Source organism: Sorex fumeus, unplaced genomic scaffold (assembly GCF_029834395.1).
Source record: "Sorex fumeus unplaced genomic scaffold, SorFum_2.1 ptg000073l, whole genome shotgun sequence".
Taxonomy (NCBI): Eukaryota; Metazoa; Chordata; class Mammalia; order Eulipotyphla; family Soricidae; genus Sorex; species Sorex fumeus.
Window position 1 is genome coordinate 2195366 of NW_026606130.1, and position 27826 is coordinate 2223191.

Consider the following 27826-nt stretch of genomic DNA (forward strand, 5'->3'; position numbering starts at 1 on the left):
TAATGGCTGCCTGAGCAACGTCTGCGAGCGGGCGCTGGGTCAGAGGCGGGTCTCCCTAGTGAAACATCGCAGGCGGGCTCGAGGGCCGCGGCGGCGGAGGCGCTCGGAAGTGTCTGCGGAGGCCGCCGACAAGCCTCCCGTCAGAAAATCCGAGTAAGTGAAGCCCTGGGAATCTTGTGAGAAATGGATGGAGAGGGAGGAAGACGGCGGAACCTTGGCCGCGGCGATCTCTCAAAATGGCCTGTGTGGCGCGTCGTGGCCGAGGCTCGGCGCCTCTTCGGGACTCCGGGCGCAGCTTGCTGCCGGGGCTCGGGGCTGTAGCCACCGGTGCCATTTTAGTCGGGCGTGCGGCGTAGTGGACAGTCTCTTTGAGGAAGGGGAAGGAGGCGGGTAGTGCTTCCTCTGCTTGGCGGCGCCGGCCCCAACCCGGGGCCTTCCAACAGCCTCTAGGATTCGGGTGAGACGTATTTTGAGTGTTGGCCTCGGGCGTGAGGTATTTTTCCCCCTTTATTGGTCTCAGGTGTTTTTTGGCATTCTTCGGAGGCTTTTCTCCCCACCTCGCCCTCTTTTATTTGGGGGGCTAGGGTTTGGGAAAGGGTTGCGTCGGGGCCGGGGGTGGGGTGGAGAGTTGGGCTGCTCGAGTCGAATGCTGGGAACTCTTGAGCTTTCAGATTTCCCAGGGTTTGTAATACACCATTTTGAGCTCTTCCACAGGGCACTATCAGTTAGGCGCCCCCTGGGGCCACGGTGACATCTTCCCTATAGATCTAAGGCAAATGTGGTTTACCCCTCAGCTCGAATACCCGGGTGTATCCTTTGCCAGACACCACGGCAAGGATTCCTTCCTCCCCGAGACAGAGGGAGAAAACGTTGGATATTTGTTCGTGTTTTCCTGGGAAACGGTGGGAATTGGGCCAAAAGATTTTCAAGTTACATTTGCGTTCATTCCGCCTACGACGCAACCCCTCCCCCAGTCAAAAAAAAAAAAAAAGAAAAAAGCCTTAGGGTCTCTGCTTCAGCGGGCGGTACCTGCCACGTACGCCGTAGCTTTAGTAACTAGTATTAACCGGTTGGGCTTCTGCTTCCTGAACACTCCGTCCCTTTTTCCCTTATGCTGATTAATTTCAAGATGGAGGAGACAGCCACGTTCCTTCACTAGACAGTTTCACCACACTTATTCCACAGGTTAGTCAGCAGTCTGAGATTCTAGCAAGCTTGTTATTTACGTGATCTCTTTCATTTGGGGCGTTAAGAATTTTGTTTGGAGGGCATTTGAATTGGATATCCACCATTTGCAAGGCCCTACAATAATTTTTGGCTGAAATAAGGAGCCTGCATTTTCTGGATTGCAGTCAATTGCTGTGACTTTAGATGACTGACAGAGGAAAAATAAACGTACTACTAATCATTTGACGCTTTGTAATTACACAACTCTTTATATGACCCCTATCGTATTTTATGTCAGCCCTGGATGACAGGCAGGTGGCAAAATTATAGCCCCCCTCCACCAAATCTTTTTTAGATTGTAAAATTAACTATCCAGGAAACCAAATATAACTGCTTAAAGTACAATTTTAGGACACCTTTTTTTTTGCTGGGAAGTGCTTAAAACATTCTTTTGCCTGAGATGTCATAATGATAATGATCTCTACTTAGTTTTTGCCTTAGGCTAATATGATGTGCCAAATAAGTTCTTAAAAGTAACTGTCAGAATCTGAATATAATTACTGGTCTGATAAGGGAGGGCCTATTTTAAGCAAGCTTATATTAAAAGATAAAATGGCTGTCAACCTTGAAGTGAAATCTTAAGCTTAATGTATAAAATTCTTGGTTCCCTCTGACCTCTTCATTCCCCCCAAATAATATTCTAATCCTAATACAGAAATAGATGGGATTATGTCGTATATGTGTGTAAGTAAAATACATAGGATTGTTTTTTTTATGAGTCTATTTCAAAGAAAATGTCTCATAAAAGAGGAAGAATAATGGATTCTTTTTTTTTTCTAGAGCAGAAAGTGAAGAAAACTAAAATCCAGTTTATTGTATTACAATACTATGTCATAACAGTCAGGTAATTTACTTTTGTTGCGTCTCCTGATGATTTATGTGTAGAATGCATGTTTAAAAATACTTTTCTGTTTTGCAGGCCCTATAATTTGGATGGGCTTATTTAATATGTTAGTTGGTGTTGGGCATTCTAAGAGTGACATTTTTTACTAGGAATTCAAAGGGTAATGTTTATAAGTAACTCAGAAGAACTAGTGCTTTCTTTATCTGTAAATTTTCCTCTTATAATAAGGTGTGAAGTTTACTGGTACCCTGTGGGACAGGATGAAAAACAAAATAGACATTTGAAGCCTTAAATCATTGTTAGAATAGGGTTAGTATAGATTTTAAATATTCATTGAAGAGCTAAGTGAAATACTAGTATACTATACAGGAATATAATCTTATATTATTTTCTATATTGTTTTCATTTTTCTATAAGATCAAAAGTTTTAATAAATACATAATCTGTTGTTGCTATTAACTCCTTTGATGATAGTTATGGTAATGAGGATATTAACTGTAGAATAGAAGTAACTTGGGTTCATTCATCCTCAATTAAGGGGTAGAGTCCCATTTTTACCCAGGTCTGTCTGATGCCAAAGTCACAATGAAGTCACAGAAATTCAACGTCTGGAGACTTTAATTGCTCTCTAGATTGGAAATGTAAAGAAAATAAATGAAAGGTAGTAGAAGAAAACAGTGAGTCCTCTTTCAAACCCATACTAATGAGGTTCTAGTATTTTGGGACACTTCCTATGGGGAGAAAGTTTTTCTTTTTAAAGTCTAGCTCTGACATTTCTGTATAACAAAGATTTTTCAAAACCTGTGGCCCATTGATGTAACAAGTATCTAGTTGATATAATCTCAAATTGTTGACAACTCATAAAGTATTTTTTCTAAAATAATAATAGGAGGGAAAACATTTTGTCTCAATCTTGAACATGGATGTTTCCTATGTGGAATTAAAGCAGTTCTTTTCTTTTTTCCCTGATCAATTGATATATTCCTAGATATACAAAACTTGGCAATTTTGGACAGTTTGGGAATATGTTTGTGAACTTGACTTTTCCCTGAAATATATTGTTGATATTTTTGTTTTAAGTTGCCTTATGTTTTAGTGCTTCATCTCAAATGCACCTGCAGATAAAGTCAGTCACAGTTTCACCTGACTATACTAAGACAAATACCCCTGAATATATACAGTGTACACACACATAGAGGTTCATGGAACACTTGCATTAATTTCACAGCTGGAGGCTGGGTGCTATAAAATTTACATGGTGATGAGCATACTTTCTGGGAAACTGTGTTCACTGTTTTTATTTTTAATGGTTGATTGTTTTTTGGACCACATGCCATGATGCTCAGGGGATACTCCTGACTCTACACCCCCAAACCACTCCTGGAGTTGTTAGGGGGGGCTGTATGGGATGCCTGGGACCGAAACTGGGTTGGCAGCGTGTCAAGCAAGCACCTTACCCACTGTAACGTCTCACTGACCCCGTTCTTGTTTTTAAAAAATTTGCTTGATTGGGAACTTGTGATTCTGTGATTTAATACTGTTGATCAGGATCTTTCAGGTACATAATTCCAACACCACGCCCATCACTAGTGTACTTGCCTCCCTTCCCCAAGGATGTAACATTTGTGGAGTAGAAAGGGATATTTTTTACTCATGCTGTTCACTTGGTTGTAGGAAGAAATAAGTTAACTCGACTATAGTTTTTATTTTCCTGTTGACCAAAATTACTGTCAGTTGTATATAGGATTGCTGTATACTTATTCAGGCTATATAATTTATTAAAAGATTGAGAGAAACAATGATTATTTCAGAACAGATTTAAAACACTGCTCTTCAGGACAAGCCAGATATATGTAGTCAGTCACCTTTGTCTTTGTTTCTTTGTAGGAACACTGGTTGTCAGCATGTTTGGGTTTTAATACAAATTGTTTTCCCTCAAGTAATACAGTAGTCATTTAATAATGTGATAGTTTATTTGGCCGGGTGATTTGGGTGTACTGTTTGGGTATTGTTCAGGGATTATCTCCCAATTTAGTGCTTGGGGTTGCTCCTGTGCTTAGGGATCCCTGGCAGTGTTTGGAGTGACTGTAGTTCCTGGGTTTGAATCCAGGCTTCTAAAATACAGAGCACATGCCTTTTGAGCCATCTTTGGCCCTGGTCAAGTGGTTTTAAATTTGTTATGTTTTAGGGTCACACCCATAAGTGCTCAGGGTTTTTTTTCCTGGCTCTGTGTTCAGGGGCCCAGGCAGTACTGTGACCTGCGTTGTGCTGGGGGCCACTAGGGCCCCATTCTGTGGTGCTTGTGTGTGGAGTGCAGTGAGGTGCTCAGGATCTAACTCAGGACCTTACACATACATGCCTGGCATGTTCTCTAACCCTTAGTACAATCTCCCTGACTCCTGTAAAGTTAGGTTTTTTTTTCTTTTTTTATTAGTGAAACACCATGAGGTATAGTTATAGGCTTACAAATTTTGTGCTTGGGTTTCAGTTATACAATGATCAAGTGTCCATCCCTCGATGGAAGACTCGTATCTTTAAAGCGGTACTTTACTTACTGATAAACATCAGGTTGCCAGTAATCAGTGACTTTAATGCTTTTTAAAAATTGAATGCATGAAACATTTTGGGGTTTTGAGTCAATTTGTGATTTAGGAATAATGAAAGAAGCATGTCATAATTGAGTTCATGTGCATAAGACCAAATTCTAAAATTCTAATATAGTGGCATAGCTTAGTAATAGAAATGTGAAATGGGTGATGGAAGATTGCATTTGCAGTCTAAAGTATTTGAATTAAAATGGACATTATAATAGTTTCCATTTTTACTAATTTGGTCCTATGAATTGGCAGCATTTGTCATGATTTCCATCCTTTGAATCAGATGTTTTTAATGATCTTTTAATTGTTTTAGTGGGTTACAGTAGTCAGAATTTTTTGTAAGTCAGTAGACTTCTTACCAAAAGAATTAGACACAAAGAAACATTTCTGAGTCTCTTTGTGTTTTGTTTTTCCTGCTATTTAAGTGGCAAAGATAGATAATATATAAATAAGGTTAAGTGAATGTTACCATGCAGATATTTTATAATCTGTGGTAGAATCAACAGTTGTGGAGGTCTTGGTAGCATCCTCTGATAGGCTAGCATTAGTAATTAGCAAATTGTGTGGCGAAGTATTGTATAGAAAATAAAGGCGACAATAGATCAGTTTGCCCTAACTTTTAAAGAATACGTTTTTAAAAGATAATAATGAGCACAAAAGTCTGAGTGAAGTGACAAGGAAAGCAGAGTTTTTAAGTTTGCATCCTACATGTGTTCTTCAGTTTTATTTTTCTGATATAATACTGCAAAATAATCTTCGTTGTGTTTTATTCATAATCACAGAACTGGAAGGTTTAATCCAGAATTCTAACATTGATGGAGATAAGATGCATAAAAGATGAAATTAATTCACCAAATTGTCTGTCTAGTTAATGTTTTAACTAAACCAGAATTCAGCATCTCCTATTTTATTACTTTTCAGAGCTGAGTTCCTCTGAATTTAGCTGAATTGCTACTCAGAATTTAAAACATGCTGGTTGTTCATAATCTCGTTTGTTTAAAATATATCTATAAAATTTTAATTAAATATTCTATAAGAATTCCCAACATTTTTGGTATCTACATATGTATTAGTGCATTTGTCTTAGCCTCAAGTTCAACAGTTTAAAAAACTGCATTAAAAGTTTTCCAATTTGGTAATTAAATTACTTAAGTAATATTTTCTCTGACAAGTATCACATTTTGTTCTCATATATGGTGTTTCTGATGAAGCTCTGTTATAAACAAAATGATGCTTACCCATCAGCATAAGATTTTTATATTCTTTTTTTTTTTTTTTTAGATAAAAAGAACATGTTCTACTGTAGATCACTACTGCATTTGGAACTTCTATGAACGTATTTGGAAGGGGTAAAAATGCTCAAGATACTTTATAGTTGTTGATATTAGGTTCCCTCCCTCCCTTTTTTGTTTTTTGTTTCTGTTTTGGCATTGGGGGCTACACTCCGCAGTGCTCAGGGCTTTTTCCTGCCTCTGCACTAAGGGATCACCCATGCGAGGCTCAGGGAATCATATGGGGTGCCAGGGATCAAACCTAAGTGCTGCTTGCAAAGCAAGTGCCCTGCCCGCTGTTCTATCTCTGGCCTCATCCCTTTTTGTTTTTAAAAAGATTTATTTTGTGAACCAGAGAGATAGATATACAGGCTGAGTGCATGCTTTACATGCAGGAGACCCAGGTTCTATCCCTGTTACTATATGGTTCTCTGCACAAAGAGCTGGACCCAGCACAGCTTGTAAAAACAAAAAGCAGCAAAAATAACAACTGAAGCAAATAACTAAATAAAACAAAACATTTCTTCCACACTATTCTCTATTTTAAAATTGACAAGAGCATTTGAATTTAAGAATTCAGTTTTGTGAAATCCACTTTTTAACTATATTTTGGTGCTTCGAGCCCCCTTAATAGAGTTCTATAAGGCAGTATGCTTGTTGCATATGTTGTGGGCTTAGAGTTTATACTTAGCACCAGGTCTCCTGGTGCCATCAATATCAAACAGTTTTGATGTTTTAAGTGAATTTTTGGCCTTACTGTTTTGAGGATTGCTGTACCTAGAATTAAATGAAATAGTCTTTTAGCAGTAGTAAGAAACAGAGAATTTATGTTAATATGTGATAGTGACTATAAGAAGAGTGGGAATCAATCACAAACAGTGCAAAAAATTTCTAAGGTGAATCAAATGTTTTAAATTTCTTTATTTCTGAATACACCTCAGGTTTTTTTGTTGCTATTGCTATTTTTCCCTAATACTTCATCTGACATAGTAATTTATACATTGACCAAATGAGTAGTTTTTTGAGACTCTGGCCTGAATTTCCGATTTGGCTGTTGTTTCTAGGGATTGGTGTTAGTTATATTATAGCTCAATACTGTGAAAGAAGCATAATTAATAAAATACACTTTTTAAAATTTGAGGTGCCACACCCGGTGTTGTTCCTAGCTCTGCACTCAGGGATTCACTCCTGGCAGAGTCCATGGAACTATAATGTGGTACTGGGGGATTGAACCTGCATTGGCCAGGTGTAAGGCAAGCCCCTTCCCTGCTGTACTATCCCTCTGGCCCAATAAAATACAATTTATCCAAGAGGCAGTTATATTCAAAACAATGACTTTAAAAGTTGATTTTGTTAAAAACTTCTTGTGAGTTAATGCAGCTTATAAAAGTTTTCTTATCAGGAGAGACAAATATGGCATAGTGAGGTTGAATACTTTAATTATGTTTTATGCTACTGAAGGAGAAATAGTAAGTAAGTAAAGTAAGTAAAGGCCCTCCCGTTGATCATCGATTTGCTCGAGCGGGCCCAGTAACGTCTCCATTGGAGACTTTTGTTGTTACTGTGTCTGGCATATCGAATACTCTCGGTAGCTTGCCGGGCTCTCCGAGAGGGGCGGAGGAATCGAACTCGGGTCGGCCATGTTGGCTGCATGCAAGGCAGACGCCCTACCCGCTGTGATATATTTTTTAAAACTATAGTCTCATGGGGCTGGAGCAATAGCACAGCGGGTAGGGCGTTTGCCTTGCACGCAGCCGACCCGGGTTCGATTCCCAGCATCCCATATGGTCCCTCAAGCACCGCCAGGAGTGATTCCTGAGTGCAGAGCCAGGAGTAACCCCTGAGCATCGGCTGGGTGTGACCCAAAAAGCAAAAAATAAAAAAATAAAAAACCAAAAACTATAGTATTGGGACTATTGGGAAGAAGATATCTAAGTGAAAAATTGATGTAGAATTAGGAAACCTGGATTTCATGGTGCTTTCCAGTTACTAAACATGGTTTGGTAAATCACTTCCTATCTCTGCTTCCATTTAGTTTTCTGTAAAGTGATTCCTACTTCATAGACATCTAGTGAAGAGTAAATGAAATGTAGGTGAAAAAACTGTGTTAACATGGGAGCATAGGTATTGCTTGTAACTAGGGAGAGACTTTTATGATTTTAGAACTATTGGGGATTATTGCCTAGTAGTGGAGCAGTTGCCCCACATGTGTGATGCCCTTGGTTCCATCCCTAGCTCTGCCACATGCCCCTAAATAGGGATTTTCTCTTAAATTGGTTAGCTCTTCAAAATTAATTATTGTTTTCACAATAATGCATTATGTTTACCAGGGCAGTAAAATCGTGGTTTAGATCATGCTTTTTAATTTTGTATTACTAAGGTGACTGTTTAAAATGAGACCAGGTTCAGTGGGTATGGGTAAGATTATTTTACAAGATACTTGAGGGCATTGGTTATATTCAGAATTTCCTTTCCTTTCAAAAATCTAGTCCAAGGCACCTTTATAGGTATTAGGCCTGTAACTCTTGAATATTCTTACTCACCCTTAAAAAGGGGTAGAGATATTTCTCCAATGCTGAAATCTTTTAACTACCAGATAGTTAACTACCAGATAGGTAGGAGTAGAGGTTTCGGGCAAAAGTTAGAGAATCAGGGGCCAGTGAGATAGTACTGCAGGTAGGGCACTTGCCTTGCAAGTGGCTATCTAGGTTTTGATTTCTGACACCCCATATGATCCCAGAGCCCTGCCAGGAGTGATCCCTGAGCATGAGCTAGGAATTAGCTGTGAGAACTGCTGGATGTGGCCAGTGTGCCTCTCCCACACACAACGGATGCATATCTGATTTTTCTCTCCCTGTCCCGATCTACAATAACAAACTAAAAACTGCATCTTTAATGGAAACCTCTAAGTTCACAATAATATTGTGAGTTGGTTGCAATTTTTAAAATGTATATTGAAGGATTGTTTGAGGTGAGAGATGGCCCACACTGGTTTTGCTCAGGGATTATTCCTGACTAGCTGTGCTGGAGGAACCCTGTTTGGTGCAAGGGATCAAACTAGGGTGAGTAACATGCAGGGCCCCCTATTGAGAAAATTATTTTCCTTAATTTTCATTGATGTTAATGTTGGAGAATGGGGGAAAGGAGAGCAACTTGCTATTGAGGAAGTATTTTGTGTTTGTTTACATACTACTATGTGAGATTGTCTCATTAAAAAATAAAATTAACCCCCCCAAAATCCTTCTTGCATGGAATAAACTGAATTCTGAGCTCATCAAGCAGTTGTTTAGGATTCAGCTGTCTCTAAAATCATGGTGTTGGGAGGATTTGAATGAAAAGTAAAATTGTTTTGCCTCTAGTTCCCAATGTAAGAAATGGCATATTCAGAAAGGTCAAGAGTTATCTTGTACCCCACCCTCTATGTCAGGCACTTTCCTTCTTACTCTCCCTCTACTTTTGCGCAGTGTGATTTGCAATATAGATACTGAGGGGCCATCATTGTTATCTACTGTTAGCACACATCTCTCATCCTGAGCTATCCCTATAACCATCATTGACTTAGCAATCTCTTCTCTATCCCAACTACCTTCTCCCCCAGCAGATGAGGCAGGTTTCCAAACCGTAGAGCAATGTCAATTATGAAAGCTTTGTAACTGTATTTCACAGTGATTCAATTAAAAAATTAAATTAAAAAAATCAATTTTGTTAAAGAGTAGATCTTGTGGATCTATTTGCACAGGAAAGAACTATTTAGCCCACGTCTATATGCAAATTATTCAACATTACTATTTTTAGGGCTGGAGCGATAGCACAGCGAGTAGGGCGTTTGCCTTGCATGCGGCCAGCCCAGCTGAGTTGGGTTCGATTCCTCCCTCTCGGAGAGCCCGGCAAGCTACCAGAAGTATCTCACCCTCATGGCAAAGCCTGGCAACCTACCCGTGATGTATTCAATATGCCAAACACAGTAACAACAGGTCTCACAATGGAGCCGTTACTGAGCCCGTTTGAGCAAGTCGATGAGCAATGGGAGGACAGTACAGCGCAGCACTGTTTTTAGAAAACATCAGAATAATGTATAGTGGCATTATAGAACATGAACTGTATATTAGTGTATTATAAGCAGATATTTTAAATCTGTCCTGTGCATTATGGTAGCAACTAAGTATATGTGACTACTGCATACTTGTAGTAAGTAACGTTGCTAATTCTTTTTTTGTTTTTTGGGTCACACCCAGTAATGCACTGCGGTTACTCCTGGATCATGCACTCAAGAATTACTCCTGGTGATGCTTGGGGGACCATATGGGATGCTGGGAATAGAACGCAGGTCGGCCATTTGCAAGGCTAACACCCTGCCCACTGTGCTATCGCTCCAGCCCCACATTGCTAATTCTTATGTGAAACTGAATTTTAAAATTTAGCTTTTAGTATTTATATAAAACAAGTCATATAAATTGCTTTCTATTAAACATAACATTGTTCTGGTATGACTACATTTCACTTGTATATTCAAAAATGTAGCATTCAGAGGCTGGAGAGAAGATCATGGGTAGGATACTTGCCTTGCACATAACCAACCCAAGTTCGATCCCCAGCACCCGAGTTAGTTCCCTGAGCACAGAGCCAGGAGTAAGCCCTGAGCACTGACAGGTGTGTCCCCAAAACAGCTTAGGATCCAACTTGGGATGTCGTACAAGTGTATGGTACACATTGGATTTTAAAGACTTAATTTTTTATATCGATAACTTGTTTAAAAGATATTTTGGTTATGTTGGGTAAGCAATATAGTTAATTTCACCTATTTTTTTTACTCTTCAGCCTTACCAAAATTAATAAGTCATAGTATGAGATTATGAGATATTAAAATACTGTATCCTCCCTCTTCCTCTCTTTGGTATGCTCATCGTATTTGTTCACAGAGAGGCTTGTTCTTTTGACTTTTTAAAACTTCTGCAAACGCAGTTTAATTTAATACCAATAGCTTTTCTTGCTTAGTCAATAAGCTACTTGGAAACATAGTTTGATTAGTCTCAGTACTTTTGATGAGATTTTAAGTTTATAATCTTGTCAGTGAGGAAATTAAAGCAGGAAAAATAAAACCAGTTGCAGTAAAAGTAATACTAAAAGGGAAGTGAATGGTGATGCAGGTCTATCATAAAGGAACAAGAAAAATCACAGATCAAAAATTCAGTTTTACAACTGAAAATTTAAAAAAAAAACAATTAGAAGTACAGTCTGGAATACATGAGTGGTGCCTAAAGGAATTAGTAGTATGCACCAAATCATAACTAAATCAACAAATAATGGGATGAGGGGAGAAAGAAGGTCAGAACAGAAGTGACAGGGACAGAGGAGGAGGGTTATGGTACGTTGGTGGTGGTGTGCAATAAATTTGTACATGAACTTAGGCGCTACTGTAACACTGTTACCTAAATTTAAAAAAATTTTAAGTAGAAGTATGACAGATAAAACCTAGTAGAAGGAAGGAAATAATAAAACTTAGAGTAGAAATAAATGTAAGAAACCAAAAGTAAAGTACAAAAGATCAGTGAAACTAAGCTGGTTTTTTAAGATGATAAACTCACATAATCTTTACATAGGCTTTTTTAAAAACTAGAGAAAACTTGCAGTTATTTTAGTGAAAAACTTGATTGGGATTAACCAAAGTACACAGTATAATTTCAGTGAGGAAAAAAGTGCCCCTTTTTATTGCCATTTGCACAGTGATTAAGTTAATAGATTTAAAGACAGATAAATCCAAAGTAATTGAACTTATTTATCAACATTGATGGCAGAACAGTTTGTGTAAACTATGGAGGTTGACTAACCAAAAGTTTCAGCTATATCATTATAATCATTAGTTTATTTCACAGAAAATACCACAAATGATAAATTAGCCAAGTAGAGGATGCTTAAGAACCATCTGATCTTAATGATATGGCAGGACTTAAAATTTTTTCTTTGACAACACCCCCAGGGTACTCAGGTATTACTTCTGAGCTTTTTTTGTGCTTTTTGAGTCACACCTGGAGATACTCAGGGGTCTGTTCCTGGCTCTGCCCTTAGGAAACCATACGGGATAGTGGGAATTGAACCTGGATCAACCACGTGCAAGGCAAATACTCTCCCCACTGAACTGTCACTCCAACACCCAGGTATTACTTCTGTAAGAGTTCAGGAGACCATATGGGATGCTGGGAATCAAACCTGTTTCAGCTGCATGTAAAGCAAACACCTTTATCTGCTGTACTATCACTCCAGCCCTTCAAATGATTTTATTTATTTTTTTTGCATGTTTTTTTAAAAAAATTTTATTATTTTTTAATTTTTATAAAGCAAGCAAGAAGACATTTGAATATTTTTAATTTTTTTTGCTTTATGGATTACACCCAGTGATGCACAGGGGTTACTCCTGGCTCTGCAGTCAGGAATCACCCCTACCGGTGCTCAGGGGACCATAAGGGATGCTGGGAATCAAACCCGGGTTGGCCGCGTGCAAGGCAAAGGCCCTACCCGCTGTGCTATTGCTCCAGCCCCGACACTTGAATTTTTTTAAGATACTTCAAATTAACCATTTTGATATTTTCTATTCATTCCACCTGTTTATATCTTAACATTTCTGAAGAGCAAGGGTAGTTATTTTGTATCATATTCTTCAGGTGGTGTTATTTGGTATTCCTCACTTATACTTTTCGGGAAAGAGTACTACTCTCAGGTGACACACAAGGTCTGAGTTCCATTACCGAGTGCCATAAGCTTTATTGCTTAGTTTAAATGGTATCCACGAAGCTTCCTACTATAAAATTAATGGGCATATTGAATGTTTCAATGAATTAATAAAAGGAAGTCAACTGGAAACAGCCTGGGGAAAGGACTATGCAGATTCCCAGATTTACATGTAGAAGCTTTATCGTAGGACCGACAGATAAGGAAACATTGACCACATGATCATCTTGGCAATTTCCTTCATCTTTTATGTTCAGTTTTTGGTTTTCTGAAATTTAAGTATTTTTCTTTTATTGATTTCCGTTGATTTAAAAACATGGAATTTCAAGGGATTTAGCTTCACACCTATATGTATGTAGTCCTCACCACTTTGGACTCCAAAGTGTCAATGCTATCCCATCACCAAAATGACCTCTCTCTTCAGTATTCTTTTGGCCCTCCCCTCTTCTCCCTCCTTAACCAACATAGTTATCGCATATGAAATTTTGTTTAGTGCCACTTCACTTTCTTTCATTTATCCTTATTTCACTTAAATTAATCACCTTAGGATTGACCCTCTTTTTGTCCCAAAGAGCATGATTTCATCTTTTTAAATGACACTTAGTGTCATTTAACAGGCTATTCTCGCTGCCAATCTAGCCATTCAATTATTTTGATTTGGAGGCCACACATGGCTGTTCTCAGGAGTCATATGGTGAGTCAGGGATTGGCATCAGGGTTCAGCTTTACCTGATGTTTTATCCAGCCCCCAACCTAGCCATTTTTCTGGCTTTTTGGGTCATACCTGGTGATGCTCAGGGTTATTCCTGGCCCTGCACTCAGGAATGACTCCTGGCGGTGCTCGGGGGGACCCTGTGGGATGCCGGGGATCGAACCCTGGTTGGCCATATGCAAGGCAACATCCTCCCCGCTATCCTATCACTCTGACCTACAACCTAGCCATTTTAAGCAATCCCCTAGTTTTTTCCCCTACAATCTTCAATACTAGTTATCTTCTGAATCTCAGGTATGTAGGGTAAAAAATGGCCAAAAAATTTGGAGAGTCTGAAATTATGTCCTTGATAATAAACTGTCTTAAAAATAGTTGCTAAAATATTGTTTGTCTGATCCATGAATTTTTGAACCAAGACAGTATTCAAATTTTTCTTTTCTTTTTTTTTTTTTTTTTTGCTTTTTGGGTCACACCCAGAAATGCTCAGAAGATTTATGTTCCTGGCTCTCCACTCAGAATTTACTCCTGGTGGTGTTTTAGGGGGACCATAGGGGATGCCAGGGATCAAACCTGGGTCAGCCACATGCAAAGCAAATGCCCTACCCACTGTGTACTATTGCTCTGGCCCCTTGTGTACATATTTCTTAAAGCATTTGTGCAATGCGGAAAAGTAGCTTTCTAGTACTCTGCATCTATAAAGTAGTGAATTCAAAGCTACTATACACTATGGTACCTCAAAGCTTTTAAAGAAGAGAGAAAAATAACTTTGTTGCTTGCTACAGGAGAAATGTCATATAGAGTAAAGATCATTCAGGTGATATAAAATCAAAGCATAATTAAGTACAGGACAAGTAAATACACAAAGGATGGAGGCTGAAGAGAGAGAAGAGTATACAGGGAGTTTGCCTTGCATGAGGCTGACCCAGGATTAATCCCTGACACCCAATATGGTCCCTAAGCCCAATCAGGAGTAATCTCTGAGGGTAGAGCCAGGAGTAAACCCTGAGCACTACGAGGTGTGGGCCAAAAACCAAAAAAGAAATTTAACAGAGAACATTTTTCCTTCATAGAAAGTAATCCTTAATGCCATTAATTGATAATTAGATCATAAAACTGAACAAAGTATAACTAGGTTTTTCTATCCTTTAAAAAACTTGTGATTTCATAGTTCTTTATGACTGCCACCAGAGAAAGTAAATGATAACAAAATTAAATTTGATATTCTGTAATAAAAATTTTAATGAAACCACAATAGAAAAGAATGCCAGAGTTTGGATATTTACAAAGACAGTAGACTTTCTGTCACTGTCACTGTCCTCCCGTTGTTCATCAATTTGCTTGAGCTGGCCCAGTAACATCTTCATTGTGAGACTTGTCACTGTATTTGGCATATCAAATACATCATGGTTAGCTTTCGAGGCTTTGCCGTGAGGGCGGGATATTCTCAGTAGCTTGCCGGGCTCTCCGAGAGGGGTGGAGGAATCAAACCCGGGTCACCCAGGTTGGCCTCAGCGGCCGCGTGCAAAGCAAATGCCCTACCTGCAGACTTTCTAAAGCACCTTCGTTGCTGTTTGTGCACGAGACTTGATTATAGATCTTATATAATCATGAAATTGTATCACAATTTTATGATTTAGTGGAAAATCCTGGATTGGGTTTAGTGAAAAACTTGGGTTTAAAACCACGGTGGTCACCAATTCAGTTGTTTATGAGCATCTAACATAAAAGAACATTAGACTTTTTATAAATTGATAAAATTTGTAAGCTTTTAGGTTTCCCATTGAAATGTGAACACCATGAGTGACAAACTGTTTTTAAATTTTTTAAAAATTAAATCACAGTGAGATACATGGTTACAAAGTTGTTCATGGTTGGGTTTCAGTCATACAATGTTTCAACACCAGTCCCTTCACCAGTGTACATTTCCCACTACCAACATTCCAGTTTCCCTCCTGACCCCCACCCTGTGCCTGCTTCTATGGCAGGCACTTCTTTCTCTCACACATTAGTCATTTTAGCGCACTGCTTAGTAAGTGCAGTTTTGCCATTTGATAATAAAGTATTTCATGCTGTATACCTTTAAAGGTAGCATCCGCTTCATCTCAGAAAATGTGTGTACTGTTACTTTTAAAAATATTTTGACTTTTAAAAATATGTTGTAGTGGAACCTGAGAGTACATAAGCTTAAGTACATACTTTGAGTGCAGCTGACCCCAGTTAGATCTGTAGCCCCATGTTGCCTATTGATCCTTTCAGGTGCAGCTAGCTCAAAGCCCCTGAACACTCCAAAGTATGGTTCTAGAGGCCATGAGCACTACTAGGGCCTGAGCAGCACCCTATACTCTAAGCCCTCACACTGAACTTTGTTGAGAATTATGTATTGGGGATCCTACTCACCACTTGGCTCCTCCCCCCCTCAATTTATGTCACAATGCTGTAATTTAATGCATGACACCTGAAATGCTGTCAAGGTATAATTGCATCCCTGCAACTATGCTTACTATGCAGACTACGGCTCAAAGTAATTAGAGTGCCACATATGGACTCTCACAGCTATTCAGCTTTGCCATTAGAGCATGATGGTTGCCATAGTAAACATGTAAATGAATATGTATGACTTTTCTAGCAAAATTTTTCAACTCTGAAATTTGTATTTCCTAGGGCTGGAGCGATAGCACAGCGGGTAGGGCGTCTGCCTTGCACGCAGCCAACATGGCCGACCCGAGTTCGATTCCTCCGCCCCTCTCGGAGAGCCCGGCAAGCTACCGAGAGTATTCGATATGCCAGACACAGTAACAACAAAGTCTCCAATGGAGACGTTACTGGGCCCGCTCGAGCAAATCGATGATCAACAGGAGGGCCTTTACTTACTTACATGTATCGCAAAATATTCTCTTTGAGGCCGAAGTGATAGTACAGCAGGCAGGGCAATTGCCTTGCATTCAGCCAAGCCAGATTTGATGCCCAGCATCCCACTTTATGGTCCCCCAAGCATTGCCAGGAATATTTCCAAAGAGCAGAGTCAAGAGTAATCCCGAGCATCTCTGGGTGTGGACCAAAAACAAATTAAAAATACTGTTAAAACAATTTTAAAATATGAAAACCATTCTTAGGTCACTAGTAGAAATAAATAGCAGCGCAGAATTTGGTATATGAGTTATGGCCGGTTTGCTATACAGGGTAAGAAGGGGGTGTTATTAGGGGGAATAGTAGGTTAAGGATGGAATGACTAGAGGACTTCATAATAGTAAATTTTAGTCAAGATGATCCCAAATAAATGACATAAATTTGGGGTTAAGTAACTGCTCATGACCTTTAAATTTCATTGTCTCTTTAATGACCTCTGACCTAGTTTTTTTCTAATATGAAAGTTCTTTCATTGGGCTGGAGTGATAGCACAGTGGGTAGGGCGTTTGCCTTGCACATGGCTGACCCAGGTTCGATTCCCAACATCCTATATGGTCCCTTGAGCACCGGTAGGGGTAATTCCTGAGTGCAGAGCCAGGAGTAACCCCTGCACATCACCAGGTGTGACCCAAAAAGCAAAAATAAGTGCTGTCAGGAGTTTTTACATTATCGTTCATTTGAGGTTTTTGAACTCATGTTTTGACCCAATTTCTATATTTTCACATAGACAAAACTTTCATACAATATGTACTTATAACTGTTTTCAAGGTTTATCTTTCTCTTTTTAGATAATTTTCCACTTGTTAATCAAGATGGAAAGTTCAGATTCTAACGATAAAGGAAGTGATCAGTCTGCAGCACAACGCAGAAGTCAAATGGACCGATTGGATCGAGAAGAGGCTTTCTATCAGTTTGTAAATAACCTGAGTGAAGAAGATTACAGACTTATGAGGGATAACAATTTGCTAGGCACCCCAGGTATGCAACGTGTATTTTAAGGATTTACAAATCGCTGGGCTTTTTATATGTTAATGTTTTTAAAATTCGCTTTTTAGTCATTTTTGAAACATTTTAGTACTAGAGAAATAAAATTGTTTATATACTGCTATGGGCTGGAGCGATAGCACAGCAGGTAGGGCGTTTGCCTTGCACGCAGCCAACATGGCCGACCGGAGTTCGATTCCTCCGCCCCTCTCAGAGAGCCCAGCAAGCTACCTAGAGTATCTCACCCACATGGTAAAGCCTGGCAAGCTACCCGTGATGTATTCCATATGCCAAACACAGTAACAAGTGTCACAATGGAGATGTTACTTGTGTCCGTTCAAGCAAATCGATGAACAATGGGGTAGGAAAGTGACAGTAATATACTGCTATACTTGTTACTTAGTTTTGTTTTTTAAATTTAGATTTATATATATTAGTATTAATACATATAAATACAGTAACAACAAGTCTCACAATGGAGACGTTACTGGGCCCGCTCAAGAAAATCTGTGAACAACAGGAGAGTGGCAGTGACATATAAATAATAATTTATATGTATTAGTACGCTGCTATTACTTAAATAGTATTTTTTCTAAGTCAGCTTTGGGTAAAATGTGTATTGTTCAGAACTTTGCTTGGTGGTTCTCTTTGCTTGGTTAAGTTCTACTTAAATTTGACCTTAGTTAAAATTCATTATCTCATTTTTAGTATTTCTGCACACCTTTGATAATTGCTTACAGTTTTAAAGGTAAGGTGTTACTATAATTCTTATGAGAGAATACATTTTGAGTCAAGAGCATTTGACTTGAATCAGAATGCCCAAGTTAAGTTGGTGTTCTGTATCAGCCATTTGGTTTTTATTTGTTGTTTTGGACACATTGGGGGGTGCTCGGGGTTTATTCCTGGCTTTACATTCAGGAATAATTCCTAGCAGTGATTTGGGATGCCAGGGATCAAACCTGGTTCAGAGGAAACACCCTACCTGCCCCCAGTGTCAGCCATTTATTAACCATGACTTCTGGCACATCAATCTGTCTCTTTACTTGCTTTAAAATGCAGACAGTCCCTACCTCCCACAAAGGAAATTTTTTAATGAAATACTGTATGCAACACTGTTTGGCAAGCTGGAAATATATAAATTTGTTAATGTCATGTTTCCTAAGTCAGTTTTACCTTGATTCTTATTTATTCCTCAGTTTCTACTTAGATATTATTTGTAATTTCGCAATTTTTTTTAAACTATCTTCAGGTGAAAGTACAGAGGAAGAATTACTGAGAAGACTGCAACAAATAAAAGAGGGTCCTCCACCACAAAACTCAGATGAGAATAGAGGTATAGTTTGCTGGGCAGGGCAGGGAGGGGTGGTGGTAGGAGCGGATGGTAGCCTGAGGTTGGAATGGATAGAGAACTTCATAACAAAAAATGTCAGGCAAGATGATCCAGACACAAATTAATTTGGGATTAAGTAATTGCTCATCAAGGGAGAAAAGTGGCATTTTTTGATAGTTAGTGAGAATGTTGCCATGGGTTTTTTCTCCCTTCTTTACCTTTGGATTCTGCTAATTGGGACACAGAGAAATGACCTGTTTAAGGTCAGTTTGGTGATTTTTTTCCTTAATTTTTTATCTTCATTGAAACTTCCTCCTTTTATTTTGTGTACTTATGTCTTACTTATAAACATGTATCTTCCTCACCAGCAGAATAAAATGCTGTACTTCCTATTAGTGATTTTCAGTGGGGTAAATTTTGCTTCCTGAGGAAGGGCATTATCTGGAGACATTTTGGGTGGTCATGACTAGAGAGTTGCTGCCAGCATTTGTAAGTAAGTAGATGCCAAGAATGTTGTCTAGCATTCTCAACTACATAGTGTAGAGCCTGCAACAAATAGCTGACTCAAAATGTAATCAGTGTCACTGTTGAGAAATCCTAGTGGTTCCTCAGGTCTGGTGTTTCTTTCCCAATAGGTAGGAAATTTGACTAACTGAAGAAGCTGTTTAAGAGCAGTTGGTTCTTGAATGTACCATTACATGTACTGTGCTAGGTCAGTTTAGGCTGTACATTAGGCCTGCTCTTCAATTTCATGTCAATAACAAGAAGTATTTAATTTTTAAAGTCTTAGTAACCTTGTTTATTTTGTCCTCAATGCCTATAAGCATTCTTCTATTTTACAGAAGGATCACTTATTATCAGAGGCACTTAAGAGCTCAGAAGTAATGTTATAGAGTAATTAAAAGTCAACAAAAACCTAGAAACTTAATTAAGTAACTTAATTTATCAAATGTAATTTGTGTTACATTAGTGTTCACAGAGTGAAAAGTGTTACCCTCTAACAGTGGCTCTAAATATGACAATGTATGGATAAGTAGACTTCCTTTAGATTCTGTTTTTTCCAGAAAATAAAATATCCTAGTTTCTCTAGGATTAACTTATTTGTTCAATATGGAATTAAACTTCTTTGCCTTTATTTGCAAATCCTTGCAATAAAGTTTTCAAAAATCTGTAACTGTGAAATGTGTTTAGAATCTTTTATTTTTTCAGTGCAGTCTTACATGATTGTCCTATTTTTAGTAGTTCCTTCATTTCCCTCCCAACTCTTTTTTTAAACAGGAGACTCTTCGGATGATGTGTCTAATGGTGATTCTATAATAGACTGGCTTAACTCCGTCCGACAAACTGGAAATACAACAAGAAGTGGACAGAGAGGAAACCAATCTTGGAGAGCAGTGAGCCGAACTAATCCAAATAGTGGTGATTTTAGATTCAGTTTAGAGATCAATGTTAATCGTAATAATGGGGGCCAAAACCCAGAGAATGAAAATGAGCCATCTGCAAGACGTTCTAGTGGAGAGAATTTGGACAATAGCCAAAGGCAGATAGAAAGTCCACGATCTGATTCAACATCTGCAAGGCCATCCAGATCAGAACGAAATTCATCTGAAGCAGTAATGGGAGAAGTTCTACCTACCAGAGGCCAGAGAAGGGCAAGGAGCAGGAGCCCAGACCATCGGCGAACAAGAGCCAGAGCTGAAAGAAGTAGATCACCTCTGCATTCAGTGAGTGAAATTCCACGACGATCTCATCATAATATCACTTCTCAGACTTTTGAGCATCCTTTGGTAAATGAGACTGAGGGAAGTTCTAGAACCCGGCACCACGTGACATTAAGACAGCAAATAAGTGGGCCTGAGTTGCTAAGTAGAGGTCTTTTTGCAGCACCTGGAACAAGAAACGCTTCTCAAGGAGCAGCATCTTCAGACACGACCAGCACTGGTGAATCTATAGGGCCAGGACAGAGACCTCCAACCATAGTCCTTGATCTTCAAGTAAGAAGAGTTCGACCTGGGGAATATCGGCAAAGAGATAGCATAGCTAGCAGAACCCGGTCAAGGTCTCAGACACCAAACAACACTGTTACATACGAAAGTGAACGGGGAGGTTTTAGGCGCACATTTTCACGTTCTGAAAGGGCAGGAGTGAGAACCTATGTCAGTACCATTAGAATTCCCATTCGTAGAATCTTAAATACCGGTTTGAGTGAGACTACGTCTGTTGCAATTCAGACTATGTTAAGGCAGATAATGACAGGTTTTGGAGAGCTAAGCTACTTTATGTACAGTGATAGTGATTCAGAGCCTAGTGGCCCAGTCTCAAGTCGGAATATGGAAAGGGCAGAGCCACGGAGTGGAAGAGGGGGTTCTGGTGGTAATAGCAGTTCTGGATCCAGCTCCAGCTCCAGCTCCAGCTCCAGTTCGAGTTCAAGTTCCAGTCCTAGTTCAAGTTCCAGTGGTGAAAGTTCAGAGACTAGCTCAGAGGTATTCGAAGGCAGTAATGAAGGAAGCTCATCAGGTTCATCAGGTGCCAGGCGAGAGGGTCGACACAGGGCCCCCCCTACAGTAACATTTGATGAAAGTGGCTCTTTGCCTTTCCTTAGCCTGGCTCAGTTTTTCCTCTTAAATGAGGATGATGATGATCAACCTAGAGGACTCACCAAAGAACAGATTGACAACTTGGCAATGAGAAGTTTTGGCGAAAATGATGCATTAAAAACCTGCAGTGTTTGCATTACAGAATACACAGAAGGCAACAAACTTCGTAAATTACCTTGTTCCCATGAGTACCATGTTCACTGTATTGATCGCTGGTTATCTGAGAATTCTACTTGTCCTATTTGTCGCAGAGCAGTCTTAACTTCTGGTAACAGAGAAAGCATTGTGTAACTAAAATCTGAACTCAGCTATGTAGTGATGTAGTGATGGGCAAACAGGAATCACTTACCCCACTTTTTGAGTGGTGCTTAAATATAAAGTAGCAACCTGAATTAAGTCACTGCTTTTTGAATGAATCATTGTCCTTTCTCCAATATCTGTTCCAGAATAAAAGGAAATACAAAATGTTATAGGACATAAAATCTGATTTCAATACCAGTAATTGATATTGCTGATGATTTATTATATATGCTTGTCATTTTCTCCTTTGTTACCTTAAAAGATGTGCTTTAGCAATGGCTCTTACCTGTTTCATGTTGATCTTTAAAGTTTCCCATGCCATCGGAGAGAGGTAAAGGAAATTCCCAGTTTAAATTGTTACAGTACTTGTTTCATAAGTGATTGCTTAAAGTTGTACCATTCCCAGTTATTAGTTGGCACAAATTCAGCTACATTCTGAATATCATTTGTTCACCTTCAGATGAGGTGATATTGGACATGTCAGTATAAATAACACTAAGGTTAGGATCTTCTAAGTGTATAACTGTCTCCTAAGCCCATCACTGTGGCACACTGTAGAGTGACCTTATAGTTTGAGATATTTATCTTGTGGAAATATTAAAAAAGCCTATGCTTGTGTAAGTGAAAAAAATCATTTGTTTAAAAATGTAAAGCTATTTTGTAGAGGCTCAGTACTTTTCCAATGCACTCTTGTATTAATGCATTAAAAATTGTAAAGTACCATGCTTAGAAAAGAAAAAAATGCTTCTTATGAGCCAACTTAGTTAAAAAAAACCAAACAAAGTACAAAGTGTAGAACTCTGTTCAAGAGCAGAACATATCTGTAGTAGTTAATGTTTGTGAATAGCTACTGTAACATGCAAAGGAAGGAACAGAGTGCAGAATTAGGTTGAAGACCAATGAAAATTGTGTATTTTAACTTGGAATTAGGCAGGAAATGAAAGAATTTTAACTTTTTATGAAGACAGTAATCATAACAGATGTGAACAGGTTTCATTCAATGATGTCCTTGAACACAGTATTCTACTTAAGGAGATGAAGTAGATAAAAACTTTTGTTTAAGAAAAACAAACCAGTACTACCAGGTGCAGGATATATTGATTTTCTTTTTGCAAGCCTGCTCCTTAAAAAATTTAAAAAAGATGAAAGAAAGAGACTATAACCACTTTTAACATAAGAATTGAAGTTGGTACAAATGTGTGTACTAATAGGAAATTCTTCTTGAATTTGCATTATTTTCAAGCTTTATCCTTTAAGGTACCAGTGCACACTTGTTAATATTTTTATACTCTGTATAACACAGACCTGACATCTCACATTTAAAGACCAGATGAAGAACTAAGGGATTTTTATCCTTTGTTAAAAGTGAGTTGTGTTGGGTTATTTGAAATTCAAATTTTAATTGTGCTACCCATAGTAGTAGATGAGGTTGCTGACTCATGATTTATGGGACATGCACTTTTTATTGTTTCCTTAGTAGTAAGAATAGGTTTGTGGAGAACCCCAGTACTATTGCCGAATTTCTCTTTCTTGGTTGGGGCTAGGATTAGTCTGACTGTGGAGGACTGTTTGTTTTTCTGGTAAAACCTAATGGTCCCAAAGAGGAATTGAATACATCTTTGGCCTTTAAGAAAGTGAGCTACCACCCAGGCGTAGTCAGATAATCTACAAATAAATCTACTTCGGGAATTATCTGGCTATCTTATCATCTCGACTTGCTAAGATTATTTCAAAGCTCATCATTTTGTGGTTTCCTCTGACTTTCAATCCTACCTAAGTATCAAGGAAATTGATTTGTAAATATGGTAGTTATTTACTAATGATATGTACTGCTCTTGCAAGGAAATAATGTCCAAACAAAGCTTCACTTATTTTTTTTTAATATAAGCAGATTTCACTGTTTATGGCGCTTATGTAATACATTTTATCTTTTTAAAAAATGTCCATGTAAAAGTCAGGATACCTTTATATTTGTGAGCCTCCGTCTTCTTTCCTAAGGTTATAATCTAGGGGTCTTCAGATCTGCAGGGTAGTTACATTGGCTATAAATATACCCATTTTTCTGTTGGTATAAAATGTCCCATTATTAAAGGGGTTTTTATTTAAAATAGCTTAAAACAACTGTAGCACATTCAAAGCATATAGACAGTTCTTGACAACAGGTACCTCCCTAATCCTCCCAACATGTATTACTCATTTGTGAAGTATTGAAGAGGCAACTCATGCAGAATGCTGGTTATGAATACAGATATTAAAGCTATTCATACACACTGGAATTGAATTTTTAAGTTGTTAACCTTTAATAGTGCACATAATGGACATGCACATGTGGAAAACATTTTCCGAAGCACTCATGACTTAATTGAATTGTGTAGAATAGATACAGATTTTTTTGTGGAATTTGCTACTTGAATTTTTTTGTTTGCAAGGTTCATAACTAATATATGTTTATTAGTATTGTGAACACTGAAGACAAGGTCATTTGTAGGTGTTAGATGTACAGTGGAGAATAAAAACCTTTTTTTCCCCACCAACATCCAAACACCTATTTTGAGGAAGCATTTTCTTGCAAAAGCCTTTACATTTCATTATGTATTTTGCACTTTTTTCAGGTTCTGTTTTTAAGACCTAGTTTGAACTTGCAGTAATAGGAACAAGAAAAAACAATTTTGGGAGTTTACATTGTTCATTACTCATCTACCTTGTTAAATTATTCAAGGCATAGGGGAAAATATAAAATCTTTAAGTTTCTTCAATATTTTAGATATTAAAATTCACTTACTAGTCTGCAACTTTTGAGGTGTTCCTTAACTACAGGTGGCTGACAGGATTGAAATTTATTACTACTGAAACCAAAATTGTACAGTTTAGGTTTAAAGTTGGTGGATTTGAGCTGTAAAAATGTGAGCCATGTTATTTGGAATATTGGTTCTAAAAGGAACACATTATACCTTGGTGGTATTATTGGAGGTGGGAATGAGAAAAGTTTCCATTAGTGCCTGAGTGTAAAGTAATAATTAACAAAAAGAAACACCAGGACTACATATACATGCATATGTGTATGTATGGCTGTTGGAATTGATTCAAATTTTAAGATTAGGAATCTGGTTAACTATAAGTATTAAGTAATTTTTTTCCTGGGAAAACATGTCCTTTCTGTGCCAACTATCCTTTTCTAGTATCAGTGTCATATTATGAAGGGTTAACATGTAAAATGATTTGGTTTAAATGCTTGCTTCCCAAGTGTCCATGACAAAATGGGTCAAGCATCACCCACAACTTTTATTTAGTTCCCAAAATATCCATGTGATGGAATGTAATTATGGAATGTCTCTTAAAAGGCCATTTTTACAGCTTGCCTAGAATACAGTGGCACCTTGTGGTGATTCTTGATAACTTATAAGATGGAGGATATTTTTATCCCTCTCCCTCATTGTTCTCCTTTATTCTTTCCTGTGAATGAAAAAATGTAATCTGCCTTATTTGTTTTTTCTAAGTTTAACTTACTGGCTTCCTTGTCATATTACCGATATTAATATCACCAATGCTAAGTACATAGAAGCCACATTTGCTGGGCACTTTTGTTCTTAAAAGACAATTCTAATTGCTACTTTTCAAAGTATTCTGTATATTAGTAATACAAGAAATTGATAAGGCACATGTTAAAGTGTTAGGCTTTTTTTCCTTAAGTATAACTTTTTGTTTAATATTCAGTAACTTTGAATCCATTGAGTTGAATTGTGCACATTGGAGAACACTTGAAAATGTAACTGTAATGTGTTTTTATTTGGAAAGTTGAAGTGCAAGGTTTGAGGAACTTGGGTTTTATTGTTTTCTTAATTTGGCTTTTAATAAGCAACTAAAACAGCTTTGAGCTCAGTATCTGCCCTTTAAAAATCGCATTCTGAAATTCAGAGTTCTTAACTGGAACACTTCTACAATGTCTATTCCTAATGAATGGGCAGTGTACTTGATGTAATTTCATTTTATATCTAAATTACATCATAGACTAGAGGTACCACAGAGGTTCTAGCCCTCTCAAAGGATAACAGTTTGTATCATTTTTATATTTTCTATCTAGATAAGTGTTTTAATTCAAATTTGAAGGAAGCAGGCACACCCTCAAGTATATAAATAAAATTGCATTTAGTTTTAACTAGAATTGGCTTATTAAATATTTAGTTTTAACTAGAATTGGCTTATTAAAGATCCACATGCTGCTTTATAGTAACTTGGATGAAGTGTTAATTATCTTAAAGGTATGCAGTGGAAGTGATCCCCATCATACTACAGTGCCTAGTTATTTTGAGGTTCCTCTACTACTTCCTCATCTTGCAAATGATTCCAATTCTATAGTACAGTTGAATAGATGCCCAGCCTTAGCTCTTTTGTGTGCCCCTTTGCTAACATTCTTTTAACTGATTGAATTTTACATGTTTTAACTATCCAACGTTTGGATTTTATCTTTTGATAGTTCCATTTGTCCCTGGTGCTGCTTTTAATGATGTAGGGCCATGTGATCAGGTATCAAATTGAGTAGGTACGCAATTTTCCTGGTCATGTATCTGTGCCTGTTTTATCTTCTCCCAGGAAAGAGCTGCTTTGGTATAGATGTTTACTTGGATTCATATAAAGAGAAACAGGCAGCAGGCTTGGAAAGCTTTCTGAAATCTGTAAGAACCTAAGGGATTTGGAGGGGGATCAGTAACAAAGACTATCTTTGTCTTTGACCATGAAGCACATAAATGTATTTTCTGTAAAGACTAAAGTGATTGTTATACCAGGGCTTCCTGACCTCTGGGAGAGATTTTCAAAAAAGCAGAAAGGAGCACAATATGAAGTTAATTTGGTGGTTTGCTTTTATCTGTTTCTAATTTCCTATTTAATCCTGAACATAACACTCTTCTCCAGTACCTATTCAGCAGACTCCTGGTTTGGAAGCCCTGTATTAAATTTTGAGAATGTACCCAGTTTCCTTTTTTTGTACAGTACTTTACACCTGCTAAAATTAACTTGTTTAATGCAAAATGAGACCTTGAAGGGTCAGTCATATTAAAGCTGGTTTGATTATTAATAGTTATCTTTTAGGAAGAAGCTTTTTTTCCTTATGTAAGATGTCATACTGCAGATATAAAATATAGACTGTCAATAAAATGCATGAAGTGATCATTTGTGCTTGATCATCTCTACTCGGGATTTTCTTTAAGGGGGGACCTGATAAAGGTTCTGTTGCTTCAAACTGGTGTCAAGTAATTTTTTAAATCAATTGGGATTGTAGTACAGCCCTGATTTTGATTCCCTTCACTGCTGTGAGTGTGGGTGGGTACTGATTTATGGGAGATAACTTGTGTAGTTAAATGGTTTAATCTTTGGTAAAATTTGAAAATATATCCCAGTACAAGAATCCTGAGCAAGTTTATGAAAATGGCATGTTAAGTGTGTAGGTGTCTCTTTGCTCTATTCTCACCATTGCACTGGCCACTGCCTTACTTTCTCTCTAAATATGAAATCTTGTCTAGGTGTATATGTGTAATCATGCTTCTTTTCCCTTCCTGTAACACCGTATGCATTGCCTAAGCCACTAAGATGTTCTTTTCTCTAAGCAGATCACCACATTCTGGTACCTGGATGATATTTTTTAGTATTTAGCTGATAGTGAATATAACAGTTACTGTACAGGCATTTTGTCAAAGGAAATATTTTTAAAGGATATAGTAAGTGGATATAAACTATTTTAGTTTAAAAAAAGAGGTTCTAAAGAAATAGAAAATGAATCCTTGAGTTTCTTTGAGATCACTGCATTCAGTCAGGATTTAAGTCTGAGGCCTTGCAAATTGGTTACTGATGGCTATATTAGAAATAGCTTTGTTTTTCTGATCATAGACATTATATTCAGCACAATAAACATTTTACAATGGTTCTGGATAATGGTTATTACTCTGTAGGTGATGTAGCTAAGCTACAAAGCCATGAAAAGCAAGAGTCCTTTCAGAACTGATTTTAGGGCTTCCACTGTGCTCTTAATTGTTCTCTATGGTCTCTAATTTGTTTTTTAATACTTATTCTTGACTAGCGGTTTTATATACGTGTGTATATACTAGATTGTAAATCCTAGGTTAGATTATTTATGGAGTGTTATTTCCTAAACTAATAACATTTTTGATTGGTTTGTCAAGGAAAACAAGTTTTGGAGATTAAGTTATCTTGCAAATTAACTGATGACTGGTTAAAGAAACTGGTACGTTAGGCATTGCTAAATGTACCTTATTTTTGAGTTTGGAAGGAGAAGACATTTCAGAATCCTAGTTAATAGTCGTCTCGGACCCATATT

The 27826-nt window shown here is 37.9% G+C and overlaps 1 protein-coding gene across 3 annotated transcripts; it reads left to right on the plus strand.

The window, feature by feature from the left end:
* RLIM (ring finger protein, LIM domain interacting) lies at positions 1-26662 on the plus strand. 3 transcript variants are annotated; one of them, XM_056130001.1, is made up of 6 exons: positions 1-153; positions 2008-2071; positions 5950-6017; positions 17073-17262; positions 18518-18601; positions 19877-26662. In XM_056130001.1, exons 4-6 carry the CDS (start codon positions 17097-17099, stop codon positions 21484-21486), a joined length of 1860 nt encoding a protein of 619 aa, XP_055985976.1. In that variant the 5' UTR covers positions 1-153; positions 2008-2071; positions 5950-6017; positions 17073-17096; the 3' UTR covers positions 21487-26662. The 3 variants fall into 3 exon arrangements, with proteins under 3 accessions (XP_055985976.1, XP_055985977.1, XP_055985978.1); XM_056130002.1 differs by lacking the exon at positions 5950-6017; XM_056130003.1 differs by lacking the exons at positions 1-153; positions 2008-2071; positions 5950-6017 and adding an exon at positions 12025-12094.
* The last annotated feature ends 1164 nt before the right edge of the window (positions 26663-27826 follow it).